This window comes from Amblyomma mixtum, chromosome 4, assembly GCF_055824585.1.
Source record: "Amblyomma mixtum isolate Tamu chromosome 4, ASM5582458v1, whole genome shotgun sequence".
Taxonomy (NCBI): Eukaryota; Metazoa; Arthropoda; class Arachnida; order Ixodida; family Ixodidae; genus Amblyomma; species Amblyomma mixtum.
In genome coordinates, this window is record NC_143015.1 from 120,445,611 (window position 1) to 120,464,856 (window position 19,246).

Consider the following 19,246-nt stretch of genomic DNA (forward strand, 5'->3'; position numbering starts at 1 on the left):
AATTTCCTTAATGAGCTGATCTTTGTGCCAATCAATGACAACAGAGCTTTTGAAATCCGGATAACAGCCAGGACACTTCTTTGTCAGGTCAGCTTACTAGGGAAATTATAGAGGCGTTCAACATACATTCGCAAAAAGAAGATACGTGCGTAAGTGCTGCATCAGTGTTTCTATCTGACAAGGAAATGCTTTTCATGTCTGCTAATTCGTAAATGGTGTTCGATGATAACGCTGTTATAGTGCTTCCTTATTTAAAAGGTTTTTATTTCCTCTTCTCTGTTAAGAAAGAGCTTGTATTGCCTGGTTTCATGCAATCAACTTCAGTTGTAAGTTAGCGCCCGTCCTGTTTGTCTCCCTCTGTGTCCGTGTCTGTTTAGCGCTATGTTGCAAGTGAATCGTTAACAACTCGCCCAAGCTGCACCTCTCGTAGAGCATTCGCCGCGGGTGCAAGAGGACCGGAGTTCGAATCAGGGTGCCACGCAATTCTCCACCGGGTTTTAAAAAAAAATTCCACTTGTCGATGGAATTTCATAACCAGGTCTGAGGTGCTGCCCACGGTGCAAGAATAGAAAGGTGTCTCAACGAGCTCTCCGTAGCGGCACAGAACCCCCTCGCAGTTCTGGACGCTCGGCCAAATGGCGCCACACGACTGCGACCGCTTTAGAAGTTAGAAAAGGCGAAGTCATTAAATTGGGCTGCAGTACACTTTAGCAAGAAAATGTTGGAATATTGGGGAAGTATACATGGAGAGCCAATGAGAACGACTAGTTTGAACACAAAGCTTAGCCATAATGAGTAAATAACCAAAAAATAAGATGCATACTTTCTGATAATTCTCAGTGTTTACCAGTTGTTCTCGTGGCCAGGTTATTTAGCGTGTGCGAAACATTGGGAATTGCAACAATTCTCTTGCCACCAGGCCGATAAACAGTGGGTGCCTGTATTGATCGGTCACACCTAATTCATCAAACCGTCAAACCGAAAAACATTCGTGGATTAGTCCAACACGGCGTGCAGGTTGTCTGAGCAGTGTGCGGACCGCGGTGAGTGATCTGAGTAGAACCTGATAGCTTCTATTTTCTGTATTACAGACATAAAATAAATGAAACTTGACATTCTTGGCATAGTGGGAAAATATCTCACCCACGCCAAAAAAGCGCAGGCCTGACTGTGAATCATTACGTTTGCTATCGAAACAACTGCATAATATTGCACGTAACCTAATTCGATCGGCATATATCACGAGCTTTATTGTTAAAGAAAGTAAGACAGTCTAAAATTGGTGTCACTGATGAGCGAAAGAGCACATGTACAGCCTACAAGACGACAGCACGGAAATTAGACCTCGCTTTTCTCGCTTTTAAGAAGCTAAAATTCCGGCCCTTCCACGTTGCAATCAAGATTTAGGAGCGCTTTGACGCTTTCCTGAGTGTTTGCGTCCTCTTGCCCATTTCTTGTTCCTTTGTTTTGCTGCGCTAACGCATCCTGATTGACACATAGTAGTGTGAAAGCAGGCCCATAATTGTCTCCTTGTGATTAGGACAAGGGAAGGAAAAACTGGAGCTGTGAACAATTTCTTCTATTGTTTTTTTTTCATACAATTTCCTCTTTCCAGCATTCTTTAGGAAATCTGTCTCTGTAGGCTGCAGCAAGTAAAAAGACGACTTTTTTTAATGCATCCGCCCTCCACGAGTCTTGCTCTTTACAAGCTCGGCCTCTGACTGGTCAGTGGTTTCACTTGTTTCACTAAGACCATACTGTGACCATTCCTGCATGGTATGCACTCTTTACCAACTTCCGGCACATGAAGCCCGTCACTTAGTACACCGTGCATTCAACGACCTCAGAGCGGCATAAACATAGTGTAATGCGTGTTCACATTCGATGGCACTTAATTCTGATATGAGGCCATTGAGCTTTACATTCAGTGCGGCAATTTTGCTTTGCTTTGCCTTAATTACTGCCTTCAAATAGAGGTGTCAGTTTGCTCAAAGTCAGCCGTGGTGAATCCTCGGACGTGTCAGTGTGGTAGTTGCCGAATTTCGGAGGCTTCACTATAAACTGTATATGCACAGCATGCTGTAGAGTTGCAGAAATATCTGCATTGAAGGATGATCATTTCGACCGCCTACATAGCGGATGACTCCGAAGAACCTCTCCAAGACGTCTTGGTTGGACTTTCCGGACAAAACGTGCTTAAAAAATCTAGGAGGGCACTTCTTTGACCTATAGTGTGATGAGGCGGAAGTCTTAAGCACGGGGTTGCTGCTTGTGTCACTGATGTGTGGCTAAGATGTTAAGCTTCGCCTCTAAGAGTGGAACGCGACAGCGTCTTGCAACGCTGCCAGGGAGTCCACAGGATGCCACCGACCGTTCGGCTCTACGCCTTGCTCGTCGGTAAATTGGTTCTTGAGGAAAGGAAATGATATCTGTCTCGCATGTCTCGGCGCACACCTGAACCTCGCCGTAACGGGAAAGGAAGATGGGAGTGAACGAAGACATCGTATTCACTAGACGTGCCTTTGTTCATTCCAAACCATCGAGCTCGCATGGCGGACAATAAAGAAAAAAAAAGCTGGCATGGCGGAGCGGTTAGCGTGCTCGTCTCGCACTCCGGAGACCCTGGTTCGATTCCCCAGCTCGGCCATTTCCTACTCGGTTTTATTTATTTATCTGGTCTAATTAGAAATGTTAATTAGGCTAATTGGTTAATTAACTAAACTAAATTCCACTAACTTGGAGCATCACTATACCATCCCTTTAATTGGTTGCATGATTAGTGGCCAAAGTACAATTGGCCCCGTTTGAAATTCGCGCACTGTGACGTCCCGACCGTTTGGACCAATTGAAAAGCGTGACATTTCTGTCGACAACTCCTGCTTACAACGATCAGGCATTAAAGGCTTCCTCCTTAAAACCGCAGTATTTCAGTAGGTATCCTGAGAGCTCTAGGGCTCTAGTGTAGAAAGGAGAGCTACACTGAAGCCTTCAGCTGTTGATGGAGTTAAAAAAGCTGGTCGGCTTAATTTTAACTGAATGAGCATCCGAAAAGTACATGCTTCTGACTCCACCTAGTTCGAGTCAATCCATGGCAGCCCCAAGAGCTAGAAGGTAAGATGTTCGGCGACACTTCAAACAAGTAGCTCAAGCCGCGCGAGGTGGTGTCCGAATAACACCATCTGCCGGGCTAGTTGGTTGCGATCCATATGTATCAGCAGCGCGAACACAACGCAGGAAGAAGAAGGAGAAGAAGGTAAAGAGCGCTGAACGCCACACTCATTTTGGAAGACCACCACACCCTGTCTATCGATGGCATCACGATCACATTCTATGAGGGCATGCTGAGGAATGGAATAAAACAGGTCCTTTATGTCAATGGAGAAGCCATTGAACGACTTACTTTGTTCTCTTTTCGTGCAAGACTCTGACAACTTCTTCGGTGTTTTTGGCAAGAAAGGGGTCATTGACTGGAAGTCGCTTGAGGTTGCATTGGAGAAACTTGGCGACTTCTTTTTGCCAGGTTAACTTCTCAGACACAATCACACGCAAAGGGCATCCAGTCTTGTGCGTCTTCGCGGTAAAAAAACATTTCTAGACAGCCAGAATCAAAACTCCAAATCAAAACTAAGAAGTAATGCGAAGAAGCTGTGCCAACAACAGAATTTAGAGAACCTTTCACGCACAATACAAGGAAAAAAGACTGGCTGTCTAGAAATGTTTTTTACCGCGAAGACGCAGCATGCCCTCATTCCTCAGCATTCCTCAGCACGCCCTCATAGAATGTGTTCGTGATGCCATCGATAGACACAGTGTGGTGGTCTTCCAAAATGAGTGTGATGATGATGATGATGATGTCCTCGGGCTGAATGGCACGTTCAGCGCTCTTTACCTTCTTCTCCTTCTTCTTCCTGTGTTTGTTCGCGCTGCTGATACATGTGGTGTCCGAGGAGGATGATTCCTGCCGGGGCCCTCATCCGTAGGAGAACCTTAATTCGTCTCTTGCGGACTGTCGAGCGGTTCGGGAAGAACACGGCGTTTTTTTTTCTTTGGCACCGGAGTCTCGTACCTCTCAGCAGTCCTCTTCCGTTCCTTGCCGACTTTCGACAGCTGTACAGGGCAGTCAGGGAAGCTTGTTGGTACCACATGTTTCGCAAACACAGTCGCCGCTGTGTACGAACGAGTACATGGCCCGAGTACATGGCACTTGTACATGGCTGCCCATGTTTTCGACACGAGATGAGGGTCGAAGTGCTTTTCGCATAAATAGTCTGAGTGTGGCAGCAGATGGTCCTTACATAGGATGGCATTTCTCCACCGCTTCAAATGTTCGTCCTTTGGTGTCAAAAACATCAACTTTTAATTTGCACAACTTGTAGCCTGTCGTGCATAGCGGAACAAAGCAGTTTCGTCCCATCGTCGAAGCACCGGCGACAGCACCACACAGCGCCACAATCAAAATGCAGTCATGTTTCAGTCAAAGAACAACAGCAGAGACTGAATTGGAAGTCCGTGCCGAACAGAACTTACGTTCAACGGCGCGTTCACTGCAAGCAGACGACAACGACGCAAACTGCGGGAGTGCCCGCTAAAACCCCTCAGTGAAGCAAAAGTAACGAAAAGCTTCCAAATTTCTGTATCGTCTCCTCTCCCAGCGCGTCGAGGCGCCGTGGTCACATATGTTAGCGCGCGCGTTTTGGCTCTGCTCCAAATTAGAGAGTTTTAGCAGAGCGGGTTTGCTGTCCGCTCCGCTCGCAGCTCCCAGCGGAGCCGCAGCGGAGCGTCGCGCAAGAGTAGAGTTTTAGCGCAGCGTCTCCTCACGGTCTTCCCCGTCCGCTCAAGCGAGGCGCCTCGTTGTGCCTCCTAGTGGTGGTAACTGGACTTGCCAGAAAGTGGTTATAAGTAAGCCTCTCTGATTTATGTGCGAATAAATAATAAATAGCTCTTAACGTTTGGTGTATGCTTTTTGGTAACAGTGGTGCTTTGGAGTGGTTTTCGTATTACGAAAAATTTAACTCTGCCACTGCGAGAGCCAAGTCAAGACCACGCAAGCCATCCCTCGCATCGTGCGCATGTACGCATGTGTAGCGGTGTCTAGCGTGTGTATTCATCCTTTAGGGGTGCGAGCGTCGATCGCGATCGAGTTGCGTTCGCAAGTTACCCTGCAAACTGTTCGGCATGCCGAAAAGTGTCCTGCACGACCCGCTCGTGTTGTCACAGAAGTAGCGCTGGCGGCTGCCATGTTGAATGTTTACGTTTGGTTCGCTTAGCGCGAGCCCAGCAGGCTTTGCGTGAGGCCCGCTCGTCGCGCCGCTCCGGTTTCCGCTTGGCTCGCGCGGGAGCGGGGCCGAGGAGCCGTTCCGCTCGCGCGCTCCCGCCTGAGCGTTTCGCGCATGCGCAGTAGCGCTCCCGCTAGCTCACTGAGCTCACAGTTTTTTTGCAGCTGCGGCCAGCGGTCCCGGCTGTTCCTGCGACCGCCGCTGCCGGTCGGCGGTTCTTCGGCCGTTTCTGCAGCTTGGGATTGTCCACCCATTGCCCTGCTGTAGTTGGCCGTGGCGCCTGCCCTCACCGGGAAAACACTCGGTTTGTCCGGCCTGCGGCGCTGGGAGACTCAGGTGGGCCGTTTCATCGCACTCCCGCGCGCGGTCTCGGTTCTCGCCGGCTGCCGGCCTTTTCTGGGACGCTGGTCTTTTTTGGCCGCTTTTTTCGTGACGCTTGATCTCTGGGCCTCGCGCTGAGGCTTACTCTTAGCAACGTAAGGCTGCCCCCCCCCCCCACCCCCGGGGTCTCCTCCCGGGTCTCCCCCCGGGTTTGATTCCTTCACAAACTCTGTGAGGAGGCCGCGCTGCAACTTGAGCCCCCCCCCCCCCCCCCCGAACAAAATATTTCTGACTACGCCACTGGTGGGCGGATGGGGTTAAGAAGTTTGGGGGGGGGGGAGGGGGGGACGGTGGCCACAGCTGGCAAAAGTCAGGGTTGAAGAGTTGGACAGACATGGAGAGGGCTTTCTCCTGAAGTGGGCGTAGTCAGGCCGCTGCTGCTGATGCTGATGAAAAACAATGTAGTTGTTGGTCATTGAAAGGCCGTTGTTTTATCCGAATAAAAATTGGAAAACAGATGAAAAATAATTATTCTGTGCAGTGGCGTAAATTCATGCTAATTTAAGGGGGGCACATGGCTCTCCCTCCCCTAACTGAAGACAATATGTTTTCGGAAAACCTTTGCGCAACCTATGCGGAGGTGGCCTTTGGCATTTCGAATCTCTGCCCTAAAATCGAGAGAAGCTTTGGGCATTATAAAGCTATAGCGCTGTTCGAAGGGGAGCTTTCTGCTTATTTCAAAATGATATGATTCCGTATTTCTCATGCGCTGTACAAAGTCTCCTTGCCATGCAAGTAAAGCTGCGCACATATCGAAGTAAAAGTGCTTATTTGTCGGGTGATCCCCTGACTCACTTTATCAAAGGTCATGCAAGAACAACCAGCCCAACAGCAACTGTTAGCATTTAACGTCTCTGTCTCAATCACAGATTGACTGGATGCCAAGAAAGCAGTCCTGAGGCCAAATTAATAGCAGTCACACGTAGCATTGGCATGTCCTTTGACTGTCAGCAAATTGTGATTACGAAAGCACTGTTTTTATTGCGTTAGCAATATTACTGAAGGTTTCGCTTCGTCGCGTATCCCTGGTCGGTAGGGACGGGTGACCTTGAACAGCCACTGTGCCGAGCAGGTGGCGCGCCGTTGCTTCAGCCGCGCTCCCTCTGACGGCAGCGGCCGAGCAGTTTGCTCTGTCTACGGTAGATTGCGCCACTAGGAGGTCCGCCGCTTCTGGGCTTCGAAGCTGGCGTTAGCAGCATTGGCGCGCAGTGCATCGATGGCATTCGAATGATATTGGAACGTGATTTAAGGCATTCTATGATAATTGCATGATAATAATGACTAATTGAGTAATAGTTGTTAAGCAATTAGCCTAATTTCTAGTCAGACCACATAAATAAATAACACCAAGTAGGAAATTGGTCGAGTTGGGGAATCGAAGCAGGCTCGATGGTTCGGAATGAACAAAGGCGCGTCCAGTGAATACAGTGTCTTCGTTCACTCTCATCTTCCTCCTTTTCCGTTACAGTAAGGTTCACGTGTCCACCGAGATATGCGAGATACATTTCACAGAGAGATACATTTCCTTTTCTCAAAAACCAATTTAACGACGAGCAATTAAGGCGTACAGCGATGGCGTTCTCTGGACCCCCTGGCAGCGGGGCGGAAATGTCACGTGACCTAATATGGCGGCGCCCATGCTCCCGCGCGGTAAAGCGTCTCTAAATGCGCGCTTTCCATGGCGTGGATGTTTTCCTATGCAGTCCTCTAAGGAGAAGTGGCAGCGACAGGAAGAAGCGAGAAAGCACAAACGTGCACAAAAGACGCCAGAACAGCGTGAAGAACGTCTTGCAAAGCATCGTGCTAAGGATGCAGCTCGGCGACAACGTTCTGTCTCGGAGTGTGGTTCCACGTCATCAACACATGACTCCTCAGGAACACTGCACTGCGACCAGGTGAAGGCAACGCACCGAAGAATCTCCAAAAGAGCGGGCGCACCTTTGCTAACGCAATTTACCCGGTTTAACCAGAGCTAAACCGCTGCCAATTTTTTTGCACATCTGATTCTGCTGAGCCATTCTCTGGGATGGAAGAGGCCTCCTTGCTCCCTCCGCTTCGCCGTGTTGCCTGTGCTGCTGGTATCATTCGATGCCGATCGAGTAGTGCCGGGACGAATCTCAGGGAGGGGACGCTCATTGGCAGTGTCCCCCCCTCACCCGAATCGAGGGGGGTCAGGGCCCTCTGTCTCCCTTTCCCCTCTGGGATTTACCCATTCATTCTGTGTGTTTACTTTAGAAAAATGTACTAAATACACATGGGACGCGTCCGACATGAAATCCGGCAGTGTTAAAAGCGGAAGCACGGGAGAAACAAAATGGTATAGAGATCCAATGTCTTGAGCGTTTTGTGAAGCAGAAGTGATTTTTCCATGCGGCACTTTAAAGACATATTCATCTGTAGAAATAATTCAGAGATAACATGTTATACCTATGCATATAGACTGGTTCCCCAAGATTATCTACCAAGATTAATGAAATTGTATTCACCAATGCACTTTGGTGTCCCCGATAAAAGTACACACACTCTTCCGTCTTTTTCGCAGTGATTGGCATCTCGGGGATCACATTTGTCTGGCGTCACGTCTGGCAAGGAATGAAATTTGAAATTACGAAGAGCAAGGAATATAGTAGAACAGGATTACAGAATTTTGTAACGGCCAGTCCCTCATCCAAATGCAACTATTAAGGGGTTTTCATGTACAGAATAAAACAAAGAGAGTGGAAAGCTCTACGCATTCAGCGGTTTTCTCGGCGTTGGCACGCAATCTTCTCGGTCTTTCTTGAATTTCGCCGTGTCATTTGGATCGCAGGACCCTGGCTGATCTAGGGTGCATAGTTAGAAATATGCATTGAGATTCGTAACATAGCCCTAAATTTGGCGCTCATGCAAGATGTTTATGCTACAGAATAGGCACAGAAAGTGTCTTGGTATGCCTAAAAACTGCAGCCATTGGCGAAACTTAATGAAATCGTATTCACCAGTGCATTTTGGTCTCCCATCCGAAAGTATGCACTCTTTTCCTTCTTTTTCGCAGCGCTTGGCATCTTGGGGATCACATTTGTCTGGCGCCACGTCTGGCGGGGAATGAGATTTGAAATTAGCAAGAGCAAAGCATATAGGAGCACTGTTCCACAGAATTCTGTAAGGGACCAGCCTCTATTCAAAATGCAACTATTAGGGTTTTTCCATCTATACAATAAAACACAGAGAGTCAATAAGCTCTGCAGGTTGGCTTCTTTTCTAGACGTTAGTACGCAACCTTCTCTATATTTCTGGCTTTTCACCGTGTCATTTGGATCGCAGGATTTGGGCTGATATAGGGTGCATCGTTGAAAATAAGCATTAAGGGAGATTCGTAAGATAGCGCTAAATTTGGCTCTCGTGCAAGATGTTTATGCTACAGAATAGGCACAGAAAGTGTCTTGGTATGCCTAAAAACTGCAGCCATTGGCGAAACTTAATGAAATCGTATTCACCAGTGCATTTTGGTCTCCCATCCGAAAGTATGCACTCTTTTCCTTCGTTTTCGCAGCGCTTGGCATCTTGGGGATCACATTTGTCTGGCGCCACGTCTGGCGGGGAATGAGATTTGAAATTAGCAAGAGCAAAGCATATAGGAGCACTGTTCCACAGAATTCTGTAAGGGACTAGCCTCTATTCAAAATGCAACTATTAGGGTTTTTCCATCTATACAATAAAACGGAGAGAGTCAAGAAGCTCTACAGGTTGGCTTGTTTTCTAGACGTTAGCATGCAGCCTCCTCTATCTTTCTGGGTTTTCACCGTGTCATTTGGATCGCAGGATTGGGGCTGATATAGGGTGCATCGTTGAAAATAAGCATTAAGGGAGATTCGTAAGATAGCGCTAAATTTGGCTCTCGTGCAAGATGTTTATGCTACAGAATAGGCACAGAAAGTGTCTTGGTATGCCTAAAAACTGCAGCCATTGGCGAAACTTAATGAAATCGTATTCACCAGTGCATTTTGGTCTCCCATCCGAAAGTATGCACTCTTTTCCTTCGTTTTCGCAGCGCTTGGCATCTTGGGGATCACATTTGTCTGGCGCCACGTCTGGCGGGGAATGAGATTTGAAATTAGCAAGAGCAAAGCATATAGGAGCACTGTTCCACAGAATTCTGTAAGGGACCAGCCTCTATTCAAAATGCAACTATTAGGGTTTTTCCATCTATACAATAAAACACAGAGAGTCAATAAGCTCTGCAGGTTGGCTTCTTTTCTAGACGTTAGTACGCAACCTTCTCTATATTTCTGGCTTTTCACCGTGTCATTTGGATCGCAGGATTTGGGCTGATATAGGGTGCATCGTTGAAAATAAGCATTAAGGGAGATTCGTAAGATAGCGCTAAATTTGGCTCTCGTGCAAGATGTTTATGCTACAGAATAGGCACAGAAAGTGTCTTGGTATGCCTAAAAACTGCAGCCATTGGCGAAACTTAATGAAATCGTATTCACCAGTGCATTTTGGTCTCCCATCCGAAAGTATGCACTCTTTTCCTTCGTTTTCGCAGCGCTTGGCATCTTGGGGATCACATTTGTCTGGCGCCACGTCTGGCGGGGAATGAGATTTGAAATTAGCAAGAGCAAAGCATATAGGAGCACTGTTCCACAGAATTCTGTAAGGGACTAGCCTCTATTCAAAATGCAACTATTAGGGTTTTTCCATCTATACAATAAAACGGAGAGAGTCAAGAAGCTCTACAGGTTGGCTTGTTTTCTAGACGTTAGCAGGCAGCCTCCTCTATCTTTCTGGGTTTTCACCGTGTCATTTGGATCGCAGGATTGGGGCTGATATAGGGTGCATCGTTGAAAATAAGCATTAAGGGAGATTCGTAAGATAGCGCTAAATTTGGCGCTCGTGCAAGATGTTCATGCTACAGAATAGGCACAGAAAGTGTCTTGGTATGCCTAAAAACTGCAGCCATTGGCGAAACTTAATGAAATCGTATTCACCAGTGCATTTTGGTCTCCCATCCGAAAGTATGCACTCTTTTCCTTCGTTTTCGCAGCGCTTAGCATCTTGGGGATCACATTTGTCTGGCGCCACGTCTGGCGGGGAATGAGATTTGAAATTAGCAAGAGCAAAGCATATAGAAGCACTGTTCCACAGAATTCTGTAAGGGACTAGCCTCTATTCAAAATGCAACTATTAGGGTTTTTCCATCTATACAATAAAACGGAGAGAGTCAACAAGCTCTACAGGTTGGCTTGTTTTCTAGACGTTAGCATGCAACCTCCTTTATCTTTCTGGGTTTTCACCGTGTCATTTGGATCGCAGGATTTGGGCTGATCTACGGTGGATCGTTAAAAATAAGCATTAAGGGAGATTCGTAAGATAGCGCTAAATTTGGCGCTCGTGCAAGATGTTTATGCTACAGAATAGGCACAGAAAGTGTCTTGGTATGCCTAAAAACTGCAGCTATGGGCGAAACTTAATGAAATCGTATTCACCAGTGCATTTTGGTCTCCCATCCGAAAGTATGCACTCTTTTCCTTCTTTGTCGCAGCGCTTGGCATCTTGGGGATCACATTTGTCTGGCGCCACGTCTGGCGGTGAATGAGATTTGAAATTAGCAAGAGAAAAGCATATAGGAGCACTGTTCCACAGAATTCTGTAAGGGACCAGCCTCTATTCAAAATGCAACTATTAGGGTTTTTCCGTCTATACAATAAAACGGAGAGAGTCAACAAGCTCTACAGGTTGGCTTGTTTTCTAGACGTTAGCTGGCAACCTCCTCTATCTTTCTGGGTTTTCACCGTGTCATTTGGATCGCAGGATTTGGGCTGATCTAGGGTGCATCGTTAAAAATAAGCATTAAGGGAGATTCGTAAGATAGCGCTAAATTTGGCGCTCGTGCAAGATGTTCATGCTTCAGAATAGGCACAGAAAGTGTCTTGGTATGCCTAAAAACTGCAGCTATTGGCGAAACTTAATGAAATCGTATTCACCAGTGCATTTTGGTCTCCCATCCGAAAGTATGCACTCTTTTCCTTCTTTTTCGCAGCGCTTGGCATCTTGGGGATCACATTTGTCTGGCGCCACGTCTGGCGGTGAATGAGATTTGAAATTAGCAAGAGAAAAGCATATAGGAGCACTGTTCCACAGAATTCTGTAAGGGACCAGCCTCTATTCAAAATGCAACTATTAGGGTTTTTCCGTCTATACAATAAAACGGAGAGAGTCAACAAGCTCTACAGGTTGGCTTGTTTTCTAGACGTTAGCAGGCAACCTCCTCTATCTTTCTGGGTTTTCGCCGTGTCATTTGGATCGCAGGATTTGGGCTGATCTAGGGTGCATCGTTAAAAATAAGCATTAAGGGAGATTCGTAAGATAGCGCTAAATTTGGCGCTCGTGCAAGATGTTCATGCTTCAGAATAGGCACAGAAAGTGTCTTGGTATGCCTAAAAACTGCAGCTATTGGCGAAACTTAATGAAATCGTATTCACCAGTGCATTTTGGTCTCCCATCCGAAAGTATGCACTCTTTTCCTTCTTTTTCGCAGCGCTTGGCATCTTGGGGATCACATTTGTCTGGCGCCACGTCTGGCGGGGAATGAGATTTGAAATTAGCAAGAGCAAAGCATATAGGAGCACTGTTCCACAGAATTCTGTAAGGGACCAGCCTCTATTCAAAATGCAACTATTAGGGTTTTTCCATCTATACAATAAAACGGAGAGAGTCAACAAGCTCTACAGGTTGGCTTGTTTTCTAGACGTTAGCAGGCAACCTCCTCTATCTTTCTGGGTTTTCGCCGTGTCATTTGGATCGCAGGATTTGGGCTGATCTAGGGTGCATCGTAAAAAATAAGCATTAAGGGAGATTCGTAAGATAGCGCTAAATTTGGCGCTCGTGCAAGATGTTCATGCTACAGAATAGGCACAGAAAGTGTCTTGGTATGCCTAAAAACTGCAGCTATTGGCGAAACTTAATGAAATCGTATTCACCAGTGCATTTTGGTCTCCCATCCGAAAGTATGCACTCTTTTCCTTCTTTTTCGCAGCGCTTGGCATCTTGGGGATCACATTTGTCTGGCGCCACGTCTGGCGGGGAATGAGATTTGAAATTAGCAAGAGCAAAGCATATAGGAGCACTGTTCCACAGAATTCTGTAAGGGACCAGCCTTTAATCAAAATGCAACTATTAGGGTTTTTCCGTCTATACACTAAAACGGAGAGAGTCAATAAGCTCTGCAGGTTGGCTTGTTTTCTAGACGTTAGCATGCAACCTCCTCTATCTTTCTGGGTTTTCACCGTGTCATTTGGATCGCAGGATTTGGGCTGATCAAGGGTGCATCGTTAAAAATAAGCATTAAGGGAGATTCGTAAGATAGCGCTAAATTTGGCGCTCGTGCAAGATGTTCATGCTACAGAATAGGCACAGAAAGTGTCTTGGTATGCCTAAAAACTGCAGCCATTGGCGAAACTTAATGAAATCGTATTCACCAGTGCATTTTGGTCTCCCATCCGATAGTATGCACTCTTTTCCTTCGTTTTCGCAGCGCTTAGCATCTTGGGGATCACATTTGTCTGGCGCCACGTCTGGCGGGGAATGAGATTTGAAATTAGCAAGAGCAAAGCATATAGGAGCACTGTTCCACAGAATTCTGTAAGGGACTAGCCTCTATTCAAAATGCAACTATTAGGGTTTTTCCATCTATACAATAAAACGGAGAGAGTCAATAAGCTCTACAGGTTGGCTTGTTTTCTAGACGTTAGCATGCAACCTCCTCTATCTTTCTGGGTTTTCACCGTGTCATTTGGATCGCAGGATTTGGGCTGATCAAGGGTGCATCGTTAAAAATAAGCATTAAGGGAGATTCGTAAGATAGCGCTAAATTTGGCGCTCGTGCAAGATGTTCATGCTACAGAATAGGCACAGAAAGTGTCTTGGTATGCCTAAAAACTGCAGCAATTGGCGAAACTTAATGAAATCGTATTCACCAGTGCATTTTGGTCTCCCATCCGAAAGTATGCACTCTTTTCCTTCGTTTTCGCAGCGCTTGGCATCTTGGGGATCACATTTGTCTGGCGCCACGTCTGGCGGGGAATGAAATTTGGAATTAGCAAGAGCAAAGCATATAGGAGCACTGTTCCACAGAATTCTGTAAGGGACTAGCCTCTATTCAAAATGCAACTGTTAGGGATTTTCCATCTATACAATAAAACGGAGAGAGTCAACAAGTTCTACAGGTTGGCTTGTTTTCTAGACGTTAGCATGCAACCTTCTCTATCTTTCTGGGTTTTCACCGTGTCATTTTGATCGCAGGATATGGGCTGATCTAGGGTGCATCGTTAAAAGTAAGCATTAAGGGAGATTCGTAAGATAGCGCTAAATTTGGCGCTCGTGCAAGATGTTCATGCTACAGAATGGGCACAGAAAGTGTCTTGGTATGCCTAAAAACTGCAGCCATTGGCGAAACTTAATGAAATCGTATTCACCAGTGCATTTTGGTCTCCCATCCGAAAGTATGCACTCTTTTCCTTCGTTTTCGCAGCGCTTGGCATCTTGGGGATCACATTTGTCTGGCGCCACGTCTGGCGGGGAATGAAATTTGGAATTAGCAAGAGCAAAGCATATAGGAGCACTGTTCCACAGAATTCTGTAAGGGACTAGCCTCTATTCAAAATGCAACTGTTAGGGATTTTCCATCTATACAATAAAACGGAGAGAGTCAACAAGTTCTACAGGTTGGCTTGTTTTCTAGACGTTAGCATGCAACCTTCTCTATCTTTCTGGGTTTTCACCGTGTCATTTGGATCGCAGGATATGGGCTGATCTAGGGTGCATCGTTAAAAATAAGCATTAAGGGAGATTCGTAAGATAGCGCTAAATTTGGCGCTCGTGCAAGATGTTCATGCTACAGAATAGGCACAGAAAGTGTCTTGGTATGCCTAAAAACTGCAGCCATTGGCGAAACTTAATGAAATCGTATTCACCAGTGCATTTTGGTCTCCCATCCGATTGTATGCACTCTTTTCCTTCGTTTTCGCAGCGCTTAGCATCTTGGGGATCACATTTGTCTGGCGCCACGTCTGGCGGGGAATGAGATTTGAAATTAGCAAGAGCAAAGCATATAGGAGCACTGTTCCACAGAATTCTGTAAGGGACTAGCCTCTATTCAAAATGCAACTATTAGGGTTTTTCCATCTATAGAATAAAACGGAGAGAGTCAACGAGCTCTACAGGTTGGCTTGTTTTCTAGACGTTAGCATGCAACCTTCTCTATCTTTCTGGGTTTTCACCGTGTCATTTGGATCGCAGGATTTGGGCTGATCTAGGGTGCATCGTTAAAAATAAGCATTAAGGGAGATTCGTAAGATAGCGCTAAATTTGGCGCTCGTGCAAGATGTTCATGCTACAGAATGGGCACAGAAAGTGTCTTGGTATGCCTAAAAACTGCAGCCATTGGCGAAACTTAATGAAATCGTATTCACCAGTGCATTTTGGTCTCCCATCCGAAAGTATGCACTCTTTTCTTTCGTTTTCGCAGCGCTTGGCATCTTGGGGATCACATTTGTCTGGCGCCACGTCTGGCGGGGAATGAAATTTGGAATTAGCAAGAGCAAAGCATATAGGAGCACTGTTCCACAGAATTCTGTAAGGGACTAGCCTCTATTCAAAATGCAACTGTTAGGGATTTTCCATCTATACAATAAAACGGAGAGAGTCAACAAGTTCTACAGGTTGGCTTGTTTTCTAGACGTTAGCATGCAACCTTCTCTATCTTTCTGGGTTTTCACCGTGTCATTTTGATCGCAGGATATGGGCTGATCTAGGGTGCATCGTTAAAAGTAAGCATTAAGGGAGATTCGTAAGATAGCGCTAAATTTGGCGCTCGTGCAAGATGCTCATGCTACAGAATAGGCACAGAAAGTGTCTTGGTATGCCTAAAAACTGCAGCAATTGGCGAAACTTAATGAAATCGTATTCACCAGTGCATTTTGGTCTCCCATCCGAAAGTATGCACTCTTTTCCTTCGTTTTCGCAGCGCTTGGCATCTTGGGGATCACATTTGTCTGGCGCCACGTCTGGCGGGGAATGAAATTTGGAATTAGCAAGAGCAAAGCATATAGGAGCTCTGTTCCACAGAATTCTGTAAGGGACTAGCCTCTATTCAAAATGCAACTATTAGGGTTTTTCCATTTATACAATAAAACGGAGAGAGTCAACAAGCTCTACAGGTTGGCTTGTTTTCTAGACGTTAGCATGCAACCTTCTCTATCTTTCTGGGTTTTCACCGTGTCATTTTGATCGCAGGATATGGGTGATCTAGGGTGCATCGTTAAGAATACGCATTAAGGGATATTCGTAAGATAGCGCTAAATTTGGCGCTCGTGCAAGATGTTCATGCTATAGAATAGGCACAGAAAGTGTCTTGGTATGCCTAAAAACTGCAGCCATTGGCGAAACTTAATGAAATCGTATTCACCAGTGCATTTTGGTCTCCCATCCGAAAGTATGCACTCTTTTCCTTCGTTTTCGCAGCGCTTGGCATCTTGGGGATCACATTTGTCTGGCGCCACGTCTGGCGGTGAATGAGATTTGAAATTAGCAAGAGCAAAGCATATAGGAGCTCTGTTCCAGAGAATTCTGTAAGGGACTAGCCTCAATTCAAAATGCAACTATTAGGGTTTTTCCATCTATACAATAAAACGGAGAGAGTCAACAAGCTCTACAGGTTGGCTTGTTTTCTAGACGTTAGCATGCAACCTCCTTTATCTTTCTGGGTTTTCACCGTGTCATTTGGATCGCAGGATTTGGGCTGATCTACGGTGCATCGTTAAAAATAAGCATTAAGGGAGATTCGTAAGATAGCGCTAAATTTGGCGCTCGTGCAAGATGTTTATGCTACAGAATGGGCACAGAAAGTGTCTTGGTATGCCTAAAAACTGCAGCTATGGGCGAAACTTAATGAAATCGTATTCACCAGTGCATTTTGGTCTCCCATCCGAAAGTATGCACTCTTTTCCTTCGTTTTCGCAGCGCTTGGCATCTTGGGGATCACATTTGTCTGGCGCCACGTCTGGCGGGGAATGAAATTTGGAATTAGCAAGAGCAAAGCATATAGGAGCACTGTTCCACAGAATTCTGTAAGGGACTAGCCTCTATTCAAAATGCAACTATTAGAGTTTTTCCATCTATACAATAAAACGGAGAGAGTGAACACGCTCTACAGGTTGGCTTGTTTTCTAGACGTTAGCAGGCAACCTCCTCTATCTTTCTTGGTTTTCACCTTGTCATATGGATCGCAGGATTTGGGCTGATCTAGGGTGCATCGTTAAAAATAAGCATTAAGGGATATTCGTAAGATAGCGCTAAATTTGGCGCTCGTGCAAGATGTTCATGCTACAGAATAGGCACAGAAAGTGTCTTGGTATGCCTAAAAACTGCAGCCATTGGCGAAACTTAATGAAATCGTATTCACCAGTGCATTTTGGTCTCCCATCCGAAAGTATGCACTCTTTTCCTTCTTTTTCGCAGCGCTTGGCATCTTCGGGATCACATTTGTCTGGCGTCACGTCTGGCGGGGAATGAAATTTGAAATTAGCAAGAGAAAAGCATATAGGAGCACTGTTCCACAGAATTCTGTAAGGGACCAGCCTCTATTCAAAATGCAACTATTAGGGTTTTTCCGTCTATACAATAAAACGGAGAGAGTCAACAAGCTCTACAGGTTGGCTTGTTTTCTAGACGTTAGCAGGCAACCTCCTCTATCTTTCTGGGTTTTCGCCGTGTCATTTGGATCGCAGGATTTGGGCTGATCTAGGGTGCATCGTAAAAAATAAGCATTAAGGGAGATTCGTAAGATAGCGCTAAATTTGGCGCTCGTGCAAGATGTTCATGCTACAGAATAGGCACAGAAAGTGTCTTGGTATGCCTAAAAACTGCAGCCATTGGCGAAACTTAATGAAATCGTATTCACCAGTGCATTTTGGTCTCCCATCCGAAAGTATGCACTCTTTTCCTTCTTTTTCGCAGCGCTTGGCATCTTGGGGATCACATTTGTCTGGCGCCACGTCTGGCGGGGAATGAGATTTGAAATTAGCAAGAGCAAAGCATATAGGAGCACTGTTCCACAGAATTCTGTAAGGGACCAGCCTCTATTCAAAATGCAACTATTAGGGTTTTTCCATCTATACAATAAAACGGAGAGAGTCAACAAGCTCTACAGGTTGGCTTGTTTTCTAGACGTTAGCAGGCAACCTCCTCTATCTTTCTGGGTTTTCGCCGTGTCATTTGGATCGCAGGATTTGGGCTGATCTAGGGTGCATCGTAAAAAATAAGCATTAAGGGAGATTCGTAAGATAGCGCTAAATTTGGCGCTCGTGCAAGATGTTCATGCTACAGAATAGGCACAGAAAGTGTCTTGGTATGCCTAAAAACTGCAGCTATTGGCGAAACTTAATGAAATCGTATTCACCAGTGCATTTTGGTCTCCCATCCGAAAGTATGCACTCTTTTCCTTCTTTTTCGCAGCGCTTGGCATCTTGGGGATCACATTTGTCTGGCGCCACGTCTGGCGGGGAATGAGATTTGAAATTAGCAAGAGCAAAGCATATAGGAGCACTGTTCCACAGAATTCTGTAAGGGACCAGCCTTTAATCAAAATGCAACTATTAGGGTTTTTCCGTCTATACACTAAAACGGAGAGAGTCAATAAGCTCTGCAGGTTGGCTTGTTTTCTAGACGTTAGCATGCAACCTCCTCTATCTTTCTGGATTTTCACCGTGTCATTTGGATCGCAGGATTTGGGCTGATCAAGGGTGCATCGTTAAAAATAAGCATTAAGGGAGATTCGTAAGATAGCGCTAAATTTGGCGCTCGTGCAAGATGTTCATGCTACAGAATAGGCACAGAAAGTGTCTTGGTATGCCTAAAAACTGCAGCCATTGGCGAAACTTAATGAAATCGTATTCACCAGTGCATTTTGGTCTCCCATCCGATAGTATGCACTCTTTTCCTTCGTTTTCGCAGCGCTTAGCATCTTGGGGATCACATTTGTCTGGCGCCACGTCTGGCGGGGAATGAGATTTGAAATTAGCAAGAGCAAAGCATATAGGAGCACTGTTCCACAGAATTCTGTAAGGGACTAGCCTCTATTCAAAATGCAACTATTAGGGTTTTTCCATCTATACAATAAAACGGAGAGAGTCAATAAGATCTACAGGTTGGCTTGTTTTCTAGACGTTAGCATGCAACCTCCTCTATCTTTCTGGGTTTTCACCGTGTCATTTGGATCGCAGGATTTGGGCTGATCAAGGGTGCATCGTTAAAAATAAGCATTAAGGGAGATTCGTAAGATAGCGCTAAATTTGGCGCTCGTGCAAGATGTTCATGCTACAGAATAGGCACAGAAAGTGTCTTGGTATGCCTAAAAACTGCAGAAATTGGCGAAGCTTAATGAAATCGTATTCACCAGTGCATTTTGGTCTCCCATCCGAAAGTATGCAATCTTTTCCTTCGTTTTCGCAGCGCTTGGCATCTTGGGGATCACATTTGTCTGGCGCCACGTCTGGCGGGGAATGAAATTTGGAATTAGCAAGAGCAAAGCATATAGGAGCACTGTTCCA

General features: G+C 45.8%; 1 protein-coding gene across 1 annotated transcript in view; it reads right to left on the reverse strand.

Annotated features, from left to right (window-relative positions):
* The window catches only part of LOC149348090 (uncharacterized), a 292,673-nt gene that overhangs the window by 246,817 nt on the left and 26,610 nt on the right, over positions 1–19,246 (reverse strand). The window contains exon 9 of the mRNA XM_089541683.1: positions 18,097–18,192. Within this exon, the coding sequence (XP_089397809.1) occupies positions 18,097–18,192 (96 nt within the window). The remainder of the gene's footprint in view (positions 1–18,096; positions 18,193–19,246) is intronic.